Raw genomic sequence first — 15,096 nt, 5'->3', positions numbered from 1 at the left:
TTCAGAGGGAGCCGTTTCGCACAATGTTTTATACTATCAACAGCTCCCATTACTTGTAATCAAGTAGCCTAAGTTTTTTACAAAAATTATTTTGAGTAATTACCAATAGTGTCCACTGCCTTTCAATATAATATATGAAAATATTTCGATTATAATAATCAAATCTAATACGCAGTAAATGCCCCCGTCAATGAGATTCAACAACAATAATAAGATTACAAGACATAAACACGTAAAACCGATTGAAAGGAAATAGCTGAAAATCAGTTATCACGAAGAAATGATGTTAACAGGGCGCCCTCTTACGATAATCAAGGGCTATAGAAACGGCTCGCTAAAACTTTCGTTCTCTGGTTTGTTCACTGTTTCAAGTATTACACAAGAGAAGGGGAACAATTAAAGAGGGGGGGGGGGCTAAAACATATTTTAGGATCCCTGAGATGTATGACTTCTTCCTAACCATTCATATTGCGTGAATGCGAATGAATCCTTTAACTCTCATTATATAGGGGGTACAGTGGACACGGGGTGGCGGGGTTTGGGTTCGCTCGTCCCGGATCCCCAGAGCGCCTTGCCTTAAATCAAAGGCGCTGGCGAAGATGGGCAAACGTATCAGCACACTCATTGGTCTGTCCAGAAAATTCTCAGTCCCGTCATGCATCACACTCACACTGCAACATATAAGTATACACTACGGGTGACGTACTTCCCGGGAAATGAGAATCTGACCAGCTGATAAGCCCATCCCAGCGGTCCTATAGATAGACCTGCCGTCGATTTCACCAAACATCTTCCTAACTTAGGAATCATCTTAGGACTTACGACGGGTTCAGTTCCGTATCCAAGTACGTAGGACGAATTGAACCCATCCTAAGTTAGGATGGGTTGCTCGTCCTAACTCGAGATTAATCCTAGCGTCTTGTGAAATCGGCAGCTGGCCGCTGGGGTCGGGCGAAGGGTTTGGGGCGCTGTTGCACCCTGCTTTTTATAGTCATCATATCACCGCACACGCGGTCATGGTTTCTATTTGCAATCAAAGATGGCGGCCAATGTAAGGGGTAATTTGAATAATTTCATGAGTCCCTTTGTTTCCCGATAAACTCATCTCATTTATTCTCGCAATGTAAAAAACGAAGATACAAGAGTTTAATAATCTAGCTCATTCATGTGGACAGCCAGTACACATTACAAACATGTAATTATGACAAAACAATGTCGGTTATCCGATGCGTTATTCCTAGGGGCATCCATATTACTTTTCCGTCCAAACTGAGGCTTGAAGGAGAAATATTCTGGTGCAAGTTTACAGGGCGAATCGACATAATGTCACCCGTACACAGTTTGCCGCATGGGGGGTGGGGGGCGGAGGGGGGGGGGCACAGAATACCCAGAGTGAGTGAACAGATGTGCCGAGAATACCAGGGCCCAATTCGTAAAGCTGTTCAGCAGAGACTACTGCTTGACGAGTTTCCTTGCTAAGCAACAATTTAGTTGGGCACCAGCCACAACAATGCAAACTTATTGTAATTTTGATTGGTAACCTGTTTCTGCTAAGCAATACTTTTATGTGATTAGCAAGTTTTGTGTACTTACAGGCTTTATGAAATTGGGCCCCGAGCCCAAGGCATTGTTTTGAAAAGGCCGACGGTGTCGGCATGAAAGGTTTATTGACAACCGACTCTATACGTATTTATCTTCGGCAGGGACAAATCACTTCCAGGACCCAAGTTCCCAGAATCGAGTCTTTTATTCCCGGAAAAATGCGCGCTCCGTAAAGTTGATGGTCCGTGACGGAGATGAACACCTGGCACCGATCTACCGTTTGGGGCGGTGTGTGATCTTGTTCGTGTAGTCTGGTTCCCACCGCGTCGGCTTTCGTGTGGAGTACCTGGATAATGATGTTGTGGTCTGGTTACGGAATAGTAGAGACCAAGACGATGGGCGGGAAAAGCACCTGTGGAAAGTGAAATACAAAATAAACATTACTTTGTTACCTGATGTACATTCTTGTTGTGCTAAAGAGCACAAGTCTGACATTTTGTTCTGTATTTTAGAACACTATTACTCGTAATGCACAGCAAAAATGCATTAGCACCCCCTCCCACAAAAAGCCCCACCCAACCCCACCACTGACTGGTTCACTGAGTATTCATTTTGTTTTGCTGAGATTGTGCATAGCGGGAAGAGTGAAACTGTCAAACAATAAGTGCGATTGTTCAGAAGGTCGAATATGGATCACAACGCTGACCGGTTACACTTTAGTATAATCTAATAATATCCGTTTATGTATACTGAGTCCAGCCTATAGACATTTATCTTGATGCGTCCATCTTTATTTTCTCCCACACTCAAATCAAGGTATTCAAACCGAGGCTGGAAGGGCCTATAGAGTCTAGTTCATTTTTATAACGATGACTATATATATTATTTTAGATTTAGGGAACATGACCAAGATGGTGGCAGGATGATAAATTGTAAATGGCTATGCCCAAGTCTGAATAAAACCCACCATGACTTTGATATGGTGCGTGGGTATCTCTATTCTTCAGCATCCTGCTGAGTGATTCCCGATTGGGCTCCAGCGTCATAGATGGGTACCCTTGACCCGGATCAGTTTGCGAACGATGCATGACACCAGGCCCCCTTCGCAGTGCCCTAGACCGGACGCTCGGAGTTGGGCTTTCCCGGAACGCATCAGACGTCCAGGCGGACCGTTTCTTCAAGGTGTCTTCTGAGAAAAGATCCCCCTTTGCAAGTTTCCCGTTGACGATGATCATGCAGCCTCTCTGTGCGGCAGTTTTCATGGGGGGACTCGCACCACTTGGCCCCATCACCTGTGTCTCGATGTCTGGTTTGGGGACGTGTTTCCTCGGACTCCCACTTGAAATGTTCGAGTCACACACGGTTTGTATACTTAAAGTCTCTACAATATCTTCTATCTCGATTGCTTGTCTGTGTCTTTGTCTGTCTGAGCTGTAATTCTCACCTATGGATCTGCTTATAACAATAACAGGATTGTTGTCTTTGGTGTTTATTTCATTGTTCTTGACTTCTTTCTCGAGATAATGAGACAGTTTCTTCCGCATGTCCTCGAGGACTATCTCGCGCGTGGGTGGATCCTCACGGGGAGTGGGCTTGCTTTTCCGGGCATCAATTGAAAGAAGTGGGACTGGGATTTTCGGATCACTTGCGTGGGTACTCTTTAATCTGTTTTCCTGTTCGATTGTGTTCGGTTTAGCTGCCAGCTGGGATTTGGCCCTGTCGTGTTTCGTGACGCTACTGCTAGGCCGGGAGCGACGGCTGCTCCCGGGGCGCGAGCGGCTGCTGCATGGTCGAGAAGACCCACCGGCGGCCGGAGGAGGTGCAGGGGTGAAAATAAGCGAAGTTGATTCGAGGTCGACAACCTCCTCAGCAGGACTACCAAGTTGGTTATTTGTAACCGATAGTCTCCCATCTGGAAAACCCCATCCGTTAGAAACGCGCTTGCGTAGTAGATGATACCCAGCCGTCTCCGCGATGGGTCTGTTCTGGGTAACCGCGTCCCTGATGACAGACTCGGTGAATCCGCCGGATACCAGGGACGAAATAACACTGGTGTCCAGCTGCTCATTGGTGAGTCTGTTGGGAAACTCTGACGGGTACAGTCTGCGCGTGTAGCCTCTGTTTATCCAGGGATGGCGCATGACGTCACAAAGTGAGATTCTTTCTTTTTCGTCAGCTGTGAGAAGCTTACCCAATAGGTCTTTACATTCTAAAAGGAATAAAAAAAAAAAGTTTTATCGAGAGTTATTTCAAACGAAAATAGTTTGAAAGATTTACGGGTCGGTCTTTCATTGAAGGAGTTATAAATAGAGCTGCTAAATGTAAAACCTTATCTCATACAAGCGGAAAGTTAGGCATTGACCATGGAACTGACGTTGGCCTACATCAAGCGGCTACAGTTTGCCCATGCATCGTCTGCCATTTTTATAAGTAAATATTATGGTGCACATTAACTAAAATACGCACTACACCCGGGGAATCTGCTTATGGCGCAAACACACTTGCTATCTGCTGTATCCTTGTTTTCCCGTAACATATTTCAAGCACGTGAACACCCATGGGATGTTGTATATCCTTGAAAAGAAACGCTTCTCCAAAATGAGACTTAATGTATAACTAATTTATGATAATCATTCATGAGTATTGAGTCTTGAGTAAAGCAATCCCTGTACAGCTCACGGAAGCTAAACTGGGTCATTGGGATGGTGCGTTGGTGACGTCATTGGTATGCAGTTACTTTGTTTCTACACTCCGCTTTCCCAAATCACTAGATTCATCTTAAAATGAGTTGTCAATGTTACCATGTGACTTCTGTTGTGACATCTCACTTTAAGAGTGATTGATGGTTAAGATAAATTCTAAGCTCTTTATATAATCGAGCCAAACTGGTCCCACAAAACCCCACAGTCAGTACCCTGTATATCTTACCACGTGTGAGATGTTGTGGTATGGTACAGCCTTGCATGATCTTTGCATGGAGTTTCGTCATGTTTGTTGGTGGATCGACAGTAAATGGGAGCTCACCCGTAAGCATAGCGAACATGTTCACACCTCTGGCAAAAGATTTGGTCATATTAGCGTTAATGAGAAGTACATTCAGTTTTTAAGGAAAACAGCTCCCTCAGAAGTAACATAGTTTTCGAGAAAGAAGTAATTTTTCACGAATTTGATTTCGAGACCTCAGAATTAGAGTTTGAGGTCCCGAAATCAAGCATCTGAAAGCACACAACTTCGTGTGACAAGATTAGTTAGGGTGTTATTTTCTTCCATTATTATCTCGAAACTTTGATGACGACCAATTGAGTTCAAATTTTCACAGGTTATTTTATGCATTTTACGTTAAGATACAACAAGTGAGGAGACTAGTCTTTGACAATTACCAATTATAGTGTCCAGTGTCTTTAAAAAATGTACACAAAAAACATCTCAACAGTATCTCACGTTATTTGGCATTTTATGCAAAGATGTCAGTGCATTTTTCGTTTTGAAAACAACATCATCTGTCAAAATTCGTTCAAAACAAAAAAACTATCTTCTCTTTCTTCATCAAAAATTATTTCGGTGAAAATCAGGCCGTCAGCTTTAACATTTTTTATGAATTTAGTGCATGTTTTACAATGATGCATTGACTAAGAGTGAAAAGTCACATAAAAATATAATCATATTTTACGTACATACTCCACACGTCGACAGCAGGTCCATAGCTAGCATTACAGAAAATCTCTGGAGCGGCGTATGCTGGTGAACCACACTGTGTCTTCAGCAAGCCGTCGGAACCCATGATATTACTGAGTCCAAAATCTGGTAAACATTGGTAAACGAAATAATGTAAATAATGTGATATAATAAATGTAATTGTTTGTATAAGTGGACAATAACGATATTTACGGAAGAGACACAACCCCCAAAAGGTCATACTTTCCGGTTTGAGACTTGACCCTGATTTTGAAAAACAGGCCATACACTGCACAAATTGGGGTTTGAAATTGACACCATGTGTGTTGCCACATTATAGATGCTTTCATAGAGTGTTAAAATACCACCAGTGTAATCACTTTGTAGAAACAAGTGTTATTTAAACCAGTATTAAACTTTGTATCTGGGTCGTTTGGGGTATATTTGACTCAAAAACAAAATAACCTCTGAATAACAGAAAATATTTGGCCAGTCTTCATAAATTATAGAAGCCGTTTCCATTTCGCATAACTAACACCAACACTGACTAATATTATTATAAAAGCCGTCGCATAACTAAAACACAGGTTCGTTGAACGATTTTCTTTCATGTGCAAATTTGTACAACATTTATTTTTTTAGGGTTTGGATAAACTTACTTGTCGTTACTGATCTTAAAACATACACTCACCTATTACTTTTAAATTCATATCTTCATCTAAGAGAAAGTTTTCGACTTTAATATCTCTGCAAATGATTAAAAAAAGAGAAACAAGTTAATTGCATCAAGAACCACTCCAGATTTCCCGCCATAGGCATATCTCAATAACGCCACCACCTTTTGAAACGAAATTTAAACACTTTATTTTCGTTGTATATATCTTAATTTAATAGGATCAAAAAAAAATCAAAGGTTCACTTTGCATTTAAAGATCAACAAAGAAGATTTTTAACACGAACCTATGGACCACGTCAGCCTGGTGCATAAACTCCACAGCGGACACTAACTGCCGCATAAATTTCCTCGTCTCCCTCTCGCTTAATTTCTTCCTCTCGCAAAGATATTTCATGAAGGGACCTCCTTCAGCGAACTCCATAACCAAGTAGTAGTTATTAGATGTTTCCAACACCTCGTACAGGCGGATGATGTTCGGATGACTTAGCCGTTGTAGGACCACCGCTTCACGGCGAAGGTTCTTCCGAACGTACTCGCGTTTTGCTACAAGTCTCTTGTCAATGATTTTCATAGCAACCTGAAATAAAAATTTTAAATAATTGAAAGTGGAATTTAGTCTCTGCGTCGAACAACATAATTGTAGTATGGATTTGATTCGAACCCCGCATTAGACCTTTGTTTTATAGTGTTACTCAAAATTATTTGCAAATTGTATCTGTTGTACGAATGAAATAAAAAGGAGTTACCAAAGTTTACAAAAGTTAATTGTGCGTCATGTTTCCTGGATGACGCGAAATAGCCATCAGGGACCAACTCTCGTGTTTTACTGCTAGCCTTGGTTTAGTTACATTGGTTTGAATCGATGGAAACAAACTGGCTGCCCCCAAAACACTGTAAAAACTATTGTCAGTTCAATGAATAGGGCCTGAAGGGGTCTAGGCGGCCAAATCTTAGTTTTATTAAATCAACAACGGCTATTTTCTCCCCATATTTGTTTTGTTTACAAAATATCATTACCAACGAGTGAAATGTGCTCAAAGTAATATTTTCAAAAGCTGTACTTAAATAAAAAATAAAAAAAGGAAAAACTACAAAGGCATGACTAGCTTCTAAATGGGTAAAGGTAATAGCAAACACTCAAACCATTTGACCTAAGAAGGTGGGATTATTTGAGCTCTTCGATAACCAACATTTTGGCTGTGTTCTATCAAAAAGGAAACTAAGTCCAAGCTTACCCTTTCTTCTGTATCGGTGTGTGTACCCATCCGGACCTTACCGAACGAGCCCTCACCTACTGTATCTCCAACCACATACCCTCCTACCCGTTTACGGACGGCAACTGCCGGTCGGTCCATGGTACGGGTGTCAGAGCGTCGCAGAGCTGGGCGAGTCAAGGGCCTTGGGCCCCGGTCAACTTGGCTAGATTCTGGGACCGCGGTCCCGTTCGCCATTGCGGGATCCAATCAACTGAACAAGTTGACATACCCCTAAAGCTTCCCTCAGCATAGCAACGCAACTTTAGGTGCAGTTATATGCGTGATCGATATGACAAAGAATTGGGTGTATTGATCACTGAAATAATCAATGTAATCACCCTTTTATAATCTGGCTTACACAGTACCTCCTAGATAAGGCAAATCATTAGCACATAACTGTATACATTGTGTAGTTAACTAAACCAGGATACAATCATGTTCAAGGTAGTTTTAAGGAGTGTAACATTTCACTCCTCCGCCCCCCTGATGCAAACAACAACACATAAACAGGCAAACAGACAAACAGACAGACAGACAGACAGACAGACAGACAGACAGACAGACAGACAGACAGGCAGGCAGACAGACAGACAGACAGACAGACAGACAGACAGACAGACAGACAGACAGACAGACAAACAAACAAACAGCATAAAGTATAATACAAAACAAAAACAGAAACATAACCCAAGTTATTTAAAACAATTTTGGTTTCATTTTTAATTCTCAGCATTCTACAACCAACTAGCCCCCTCCCTAATTAATTATACATTACTTTTCCGCCCCTTTCTCCTTAAAATATTTATCTGCTAAAAAATAGAACTGTCTTAACTTGGTAATTGTCAAAGACCAGTCTTCTCACTTGGTGTATCTCAACATATGCAAAAAATAACAAAACCTGTGAAAATTTGAGCTCAATCGGTCATCGAAGTTGCGAGATAATAATGAAAGAAAAAACACCCTTGTCACACGAAGTTGTGTGCTTTCAGATGCTTGATTTCGAGACCTCAAATTCTAAATCTGAGGTCTCAAAATCAAATTCGTGGAAATTTACTTCTTTCTGGAAAACTACGTCACTTCAGAGGGAGCCGTTTCTTACACTGTTTTATACTATCAACAGCTCTCCATTACTCGTTACAAAGTAAAGTTTTATGCTAAAAATTATTTTGAGTAATTACCAATAGTGTCCACAACCTTTAAAGAGACTGTGTTGTCATGATTAAAGCAGGCCTGTGGGTGGCTGTATATGGAGTTATAAACTCTCGCCACGTTACTTCACACATGCATGCTCATCTCCACATAATTATTATGACATGGAGGGAGGGCACATGCAGGAAGTAACTGGGTGAAAGTTTATAATTCCATGTATGGCCATCAGCCAGCTTTGATCATAACACAGCCCCTTTAATATCATGAGAGGAGTTAATTGTGTGACTTTGCAAATTTGGTCAGCCCTCCTAACCTCCTGCTTGAATGCAGTAGTTAAATCCCATTTACTTTGCTGCCAATAAACACAGCCAAAGTACCTAACATGACTATTGATACTGTATTGTCTATTCACAGCATGCAAACCAGCATTCCAAAACAACAATGGACTTTTGCTAAGAAAGAAGTTATTGAAGTTACCACTGAAGCAAAGGATTGGAAAAGTCCAAGTATCAATAAGTCATTAAATATTCATAATGAAAGAAAAGGGTTGGACAGTGCTAGGGTCTGTGAGCCAATTAGGAGGAGATGTACTATGGGCTATGAATAAATTATGAATCAAGGTGTGTGTGTGAGGGGAGGGGATAGGAGAGAGTAAATCGGGGGGGGGGATAATGTAAAAATACTGAATACTGACTGCTTCAAGTGCTGTTTAAAACTACAACTCCTGAGGTGATCCTCGGTGTGTTAACAACAGCATGAGTACAGCATGAGTAAAGCAGTCAATATTTGTTATATATCAGCCCATACTAATATTGGACCTAGACGTCTAGGTATCAAGAAGCCTCTGTTGCTATGGGTAGAGTACATTGGTTTCTATGGGATAGTCCATTGGTTGCTATGGGTATAGTACCTTACTTTACATCTTGAAGTACGCCCAGGGAGACAGTGATGTTTATGGCATCTCAATTGGCCTTGAAAGTTCATTTGTTTAATGCGTCTAATAATGTCTGATAACCACAAAGATGCAGCTTTGCTTGACCTTGGTCTTACCAATATGTTTAGAAGTTGACTTTATACAGAATGGTACTGGAAGCAGAAGGGCTCAAAATGGATCCTTGGGGGACTGTGTACATTATAGCTGAAGAAAAGGGGTTCTATATCGAAGGCAAAAACCAATACACAATTCTAAATGGATGTGTAGGGCACAATGATACCAGGGTTTAGTCATCTAGAGGTTGCTATACAAAAGCTTGCCCCGAATCATGTGACGAAGCAACTGTCTCTATAGTCCGAGGAATTCAAATTAATTAAGCATTAACTTGTGACTAAGGAAGTCATTGTACCAGAGATTGTTCAAATCTGAACTCACAAGGCATGCCAAATCCATCAGAATCCATAGAAGTGGTGTTTGATATACAAATTGCAGCTAGAACTTGATGGATTCAGGAACATTGGGATAATGCGGATAGTTCTTACTGTCAACTTTCCTCAGTTCCTCTGTCCTCATGACGCTCCTTTACACTGGGTACTTGTTTATCCTCAGTCATATATTTCTCTTGCGCTGAAGCTGTCGTAATCTCTAGTTAAGAAAACATATCTACATGTACTCTAAAATCAAAAGCGTTAACGACATGAGCTTACTCATTATCTTTTTTAAATATCAAGTTATACCACAAGGGAAACTGCCCGGGTTAATTATAAATAAATTTGATTTGAACCAAGAATAAAAATTACTCTAGCAGATTTTGAAATAACAGCCTCTGGTTTAACATGCCGGCGCTATACCAACGAAGAGCTTTCTAGCTTTATGTTGGTGGTCTCCCTACGTTAGCTGCCGTGTAGCCAGAGACCACACCCAAGTCTACGACACAACCTGGGAAGCGGCAGCCAGGGGATTAACTTGAGGGAATGCTGCTTTTTGTATTTCAAATATCAAGTTATAGACCACAAGGGAAACTGATTGGGTGAATTTTATTGTGAGTAGAAAAGTGTGCAAAAACAATATGAAACATAAATTTGTTTTTGTGTGAAAAATGTAAACAGTGTGTAACCATGTGATATATTGAAAAGTATTAATTCTGGACATGACCTTTATTTTGACCTCTTTGGTTTCAAGGATGGAAGTAGGTCAAATCTTGCTGCCATTTGTGGCTGCTATGGACATTTTGGTACAAGCTGCTTGTTGCTGCTATGGCCTCTAAATGGTTAAGGGGCAGCTGTTGTTCAGGGAAGAAAAATGTAAACTTATTAGTTTTAATTGTTAATAATTTCTCAAAGGATATTTGAAGTATTCAAAATCAGCACCCACTGCGCATGACATAAGAGTCTGCATGTTGCGTTCCTCCAAGTCACCAAAGACGTAACCGTTAGCTTTATCAATGACCTTAAGAACATCTAGAGTGCTTTCTCTGTCCTGTAACAGACAAACAATTATTAACAGTTATAAGTTTGTGACCCACAAGAATATAATATCGAAGTCTGTTATAGCGCACGTATCTACCAAACAAGGTACTCAAGGCGCTGAGTATATACAAACTTACAGAAAGATTATTACAGTGATGAATTCTGAGACCCAACTATTTAGCACCTTATAAGGGTTTACAAGGTGCTTCGGCGCACTAAGAAGCCACAGCCAGGAACACCGGGCGAACCCCTTCTCTTTTCGATAAATGCACTGGGTTCTTTTACATGGGTTACACAACACATGGGACCAATGACTTTAAGTCCCATCCGAAGGACAAAGCAATGGTTAAGTGTCTTGCTTAAGGACACAAGTGTCACGGCTGGGGATCGAACCCACACTCTGCTGATCAAAAACACCAGAGTTTGAATTCGGTGCTCGGCCACGACACTTCCAATGATGTATTAGGAACAATGGACACTTATAAAATGCTAGTATCTGAGCTGAGCATAAAGTTGTGTTTATTGACCAAGTACTAGGTTCTTATATACATGGTGTAGCACTGTAACACACCCCTAGGGCTGTATCAAAGTCAGTGCTCAGTATTTTTTCCTGCAAGGTATTTTGAGATATATTATTCAAAATGAAACCTCTTATTTTATAGCACCATGTAATGGTTTACAAGGTGCTGTGGCGCAATATGAAGAAGGGGGCATATCTCACACCTTTTGTACCGAAATATATAACCAAGCTATAAAACCAAACGATTCAAATTACTCTACAACTTACATGGAAATCATTGATACCAAATGTAAAATTTCTCTCAATGGGTGCGTTCATTTAGCTTCCCTGGGTCGACCCCGGTGTGTGACGTTTTTTTTTTCCAGGACGAACGTGTGCAGATAATGACCCACGTTCGTCCGGGAAGAAAAAAATGCCACACACCGGGGTCGACCCAGGGAAGCTAAACGAACGCACCCTATGATAGGTGTAATATCTTGCCTGCCATAAAGGCACTGGAATGTACAAGGACACTCTTCTTGAAAAGAAAAGTGAAATGTTCTGTAAACACTAACCTGTATGTTGAGAGTAACAAACGAGACTAGGCTGTAGTCTTGGACCAGACCGATCAAGGCTTCATTTAGCTTCTTGTATTTCTTTAAGAATTGATCACCCTCCATGTACTGTAGGAGATATTGAAGGTCCAGAACCTCAGTGTAGAAGTCAAGGTTAAATGCTGTAGGGGTAAAAACACATAAAGATGTATTATAGGTCAATCCAGGATAAACAGTGTGCAACTGGATCATGCAATTAATGTGGTCAAGCGGTTAGACTGCAGGACTTGCAATCACTTGGTTGTGGGTTCGAATCCCCTAGCTAACCAGTGATTTTACAATGGCTTGAATAAATATTGTTGTCTAGTTACTGTATCACTATTTCTTGATTTGTACAGCTCATAATCATAGACATGGGATGGGACATTTTTAGCCGAGGTCTTGTATACTGCTACTAGGATTGGTAGTGCAAAAAAAAGAACCAAGGGGTGGATTTTACATAGAGTTAAGTCAAGGCTTATCTCGAGCTAAGACGAGTTACTACTCCTAGCTTAGGACTATGCCTTAAGTTTGATTAACTCCTAGGACTAGTCCTACATGTAAGTTAGGACTACCTTTGTGAAATCGACCCCAGGACACTTGTAGTGGAAGAGTAGCGGTTTAGTGTTTTTGGTTCACATAGCAAGCACCCAGGTATCCTGAGGAGTGGAAGCTACAGTGATTAAGTTCACTTGTGAGGCATCCTTGGTTTTATTACCAGAAAAATGAAATAATAATTACTAAAATACTGACCCAGCTTTCCATACTTCTCAAGGAGATCAATCTTGGAGAGTATATTGACATGTGGCAGCTCCATCTGAAGCATTGTGGATAGCGATGTAAGTAAGACAGAAATAAACTTGGAAGGCTCACTGCAGTAGTGTGAATCCACGAGATGGACAGCAACAAGCTGAAGGTATCAGTAAAACAAAAAGTATCGTTTTAGGGGAAAAATTATAGACAGAACTGACACACATATCAGTGAGGTCTTCTTCTTATCGTGTCCCCACAGTAGATGTTGTGTTTCAGCCAGAACTGAACGCAGCTCCTTGCAATATCATTATACTCTGCAAGGTCCTCAATTCTGCATTCTTGCTCCAGTGATGTGAATGCATTCATACATAAGAGCCCAACTTATGCTAGCAGGAAACCCGTCAGAAGTGGTACAGTGATACGGCATGTTGGCTGGTACCTTATTCAGGACAAGCCTTGTTTTGTGCTAACCTACTTTTGTGATTAATAAGAAGCTCTATAAAATCTGGCCCTGGTCTAATTTAAAGCAGGCCTCAGGTCAACCTACGATTTTCTTGCGCCCACAAAAAAACGTCGGCAACGCGCAGACAAAATAAGCTCAGGTCACAACTGTGAAATTGTGCGCCTGCGATTGTTTCCCGATCGTTGGGATCACGTCGTACAAGTTGAAATTGTTCTACTCTTGCGACTGTTAATTTCTTTGAGCGGCAACTGTTTCAGATTGTCTTAAAATCATCGCAGTTACGCTTAGGTCAAAAATAATCGCCGACTGAAAAGACCGATGGTCTTAGCTCAGGCGCAGTGTGATCCTGAAAAGTCAATTGCCAACTGTTTTTTGTTGACGCAAGGTCGACCTGAGGCCGGCTTAAGGAAATACACACAAATGTATGAATGTATTCCATTAAGTCGATGTTACAACATGATCATCCTCTGTGCTCTCTGTCTACAATAACGAATAATTCAAAAATAAATATAATAATCTCACGTTAAAATTCCATTTCTGAAGTAAAGCCACAATGTTCCTCATAGAGTTATGATGAGTGAAGAGCTCCACCTGACCCGGGCAATCAAACAGCACATATTGTCCTGTAAGAGCAGACAGTTTCGTTTTCAACCAATCAACATTTTTCTCCAAGTACTCCATACAGTAAACCAAGCCACCGTTTGGTCCTAGTTTCAATTTGTCCATCACATCCGAAACTGTAATCAGATCAGCAATGTCCACAGCAGCCTCGTACGGTAGAATATCATTTGCCGGGTCCAGGTTGACCACGGCGACTTTGCGTCCTAAACTGGTGAGGAATTCCTTCATACCGTTGCAGTAAGTTGTCTTGCCAGCACCGGGTGGTCCAATTACAACCTGGGCAAACGCCATAGTGCTTGGTTTGTGACTAGTCAAATTGTTTGAAATATATATCAGCCTTTCGTCATTTCCTGCAAAACAAAAGAGGACAAATTGTGATGAATTTGACCCTTTATATGACCTGCACCATTAAACAACAATTTTGGGTGGAAAAGGGAAGTGGGTATAAGCCATTCTAACATCTTACATTGTGCATTGGTGTTTGTTTCTGGAATGCGATCTGGTTAATACGATTAAGGATTCTTAATGGCAGTGAGTACAATTTCAATCCTGATATAAACCTATGAGGTTACGGGAGACGATAGCCAAACAAAACCGAGATAGTTCTAGGGGAATCTAGGACTCTACTAGGTCTAGCTAGGAGTAGTGTTGCATTGCATAATCTAGTTGCGATAACGTAACCCTCTTGGGGGGTTTCGAAAAAGGAATAACAGCGCCCCAGTTATTGGGTCTACTAAAACATGAGGATAACTTTCCGTATGGCGCCACCACTTTTTCACTCATTTTTACAAAAAGGGGTATGTCAATGAGGTAAATTAGATACTATATTATTTTATTTCGAATGAAAAAGTGGTGGCGCCATACGGAAACTTTTCCAAACATGATTTACTTCATTCTTCAGTGAAATTCAGCATGTTCAGTGTCACTGTCAGTGATTCACAAATCAAATTCAACAACATTCACACAAATCAATTCAATAAAATTACGTCTCATTGATGATTGACATTGTCATTGGTCGTTGATGTAGTAAATAACCCAATGAGCATAAATTCATATGAGATTGAAACTTGAGAAAAGAATGCATTAATTAAATATAATTACCAAGCTTTAGCACTCGCAAAATAGCACCGTGGAGATAGAACAGCAGACCGCGCGAAACCAACTCATGGGCGCCGCCATTTTGTATAGTTTGTAATGATTGTTCATCAATTCTTTACTCTAATAAGTTTGAAGGCTTTACCATTCTACACTTGGGGTAGCTATGCTGAAAATTTAAATACAATAACAAAAATAATAGTACAAACTTTATAAAATTAAATTGTAAAATAAATTGTGTAACAGTAAACACAAAATAAAAATCTAACGATTTTTTTTTTTTGATGTCTTTTTAACATGATAATTCTTTTTAAAAAGAAATACACCCCTTTTTATTGTTTGGGTAGTTCCAGAAGTGTAGGGAAATCCAC

The 15,096-nt window shown here is 40.7% G+C and overlaps 2 protein-coding genes across 2 annotated transcripts; both read right to left on the bottom strand.

Moving 5' to 3' along the window:
• Window positions 1–1,359: 1,359 nt before the first annotated feature.
• LOC139947151 (uncharacterized) lies at window positions 1,360–7,337 on the bottom strand. The gene is made up of 7 exons (XM_071945011.1): window positions 7,129–7,337; window positions 6,178–6,470; window positions 5,909–5,964; window positions 5,217–5,343; window positions 4,471–4,595; window positions 2,510–3,751; window positions 1,360–1,954 (listed from the first exon to the last, which is right to left on the bottom strand). The coding sequence occupies exons 1-7, from the start codon at window positions 7,246–7,248 to the stop codon at window positions 1,665–1,667; spliced, it is 2,253 nt and encodes a 750-aa protein (XP_071801112.1). The 5' UTR covers window positions 7,249–7,337; the 3' UTR covers window positions 1,360–1,664.
• Window positions 7,338–7,879: 542 nt separating this feature from the next.
• Window positions 7,880–14,807, bottom strand: LOC139946996 (GPN-loop GTPase 2-like). Its single transcript, XM_071944802.1, has 6 exons — window positions 14,732–14,807; window positions 13,532–13,980; window positions 12,547–12,703; window positions 11,776–11,936; window positions 10,581–10,711; window positions 7,880–9,870 (listed from the first exon to the last, which is right to left on the bottom strand). The coding sequence occupies exons 2-6, from the start codon at window positions 13,919–13,921 to the stop codon at window positions 9,777–9,779; spliced, it is 933 nt and encodes a 310-aa protein (XP_071800903.1). The 5' UTR covers window positions 13,922–13,980; window positions 14,732–14,807; the 3' UTR covers window positions 7,880–9,776.
• Window positions 14,808–15,096: the final 289 nt, after the last annotated feature.

Source organism: Asterias amurensis, chromosome 14 (genome assembly GCF_032118995.1).
Source record: "Asterias amurensis chromosome 14, ASM3211899v1".
In the NCBI taxonomy this organism is placed as follows: Eukaryota; Metazoa; Echinodermata; class Asteroidea; order Forcipulatida; family Asteriidae; genus Asterias; species Asterias amurensis.
The sequence above is the reverse complement of the archived record's forward strand: the minus strand, read 5'-3'. Positions and strand labels throughout refer to the sequence as shown.

Bases quoted from the DNA above. Each gene is read 5' to 3' on its own strand.
- LOC139947151 (XM_071945011.1), bottom strand. From the start codon at position 7,248: ATGGACCGACCGGCAGTTGCCGTCCGTAAACGGGTAGGAGGGTATGTG. The intron at 6,471-7,128 runs GTAAGCTTGGAC...TTTTTATTTCAG, and splicing joins ACACCGATACAGAAGAAAGG to GTTGCTATGAAAATCATTGA. The intron at 4,596-5,216 runs GTACGTAAAATA...ATCTTTTGCCAG, and splicing joins GCTGTCGACGTGTGGAGTAT to AGGTGTGAACATGTTCGCTA.
- LOC139946996 (XM_071944802.1), bottom strand. From the start codon at position 13,921: ATGGCGTTTGCCCAGGTTGTAATTGGACCACCCGGTGCTGGCAAGACA. The intron at 11,937-12,546 runs GTCAGTATTTTA...TTACCCCTACAG, and splicing joins TGAGAAGTATGGAAAGCTGG to CATTTAACCTTGACTTCTAC. The intron at 10,712-11,775 runs GTTAGTGTTTAC...TGTCTGTTACAG, and splicing joins TTGTTACTCTCAACATACAG to GACAGAGAAAGCACTCTAGA.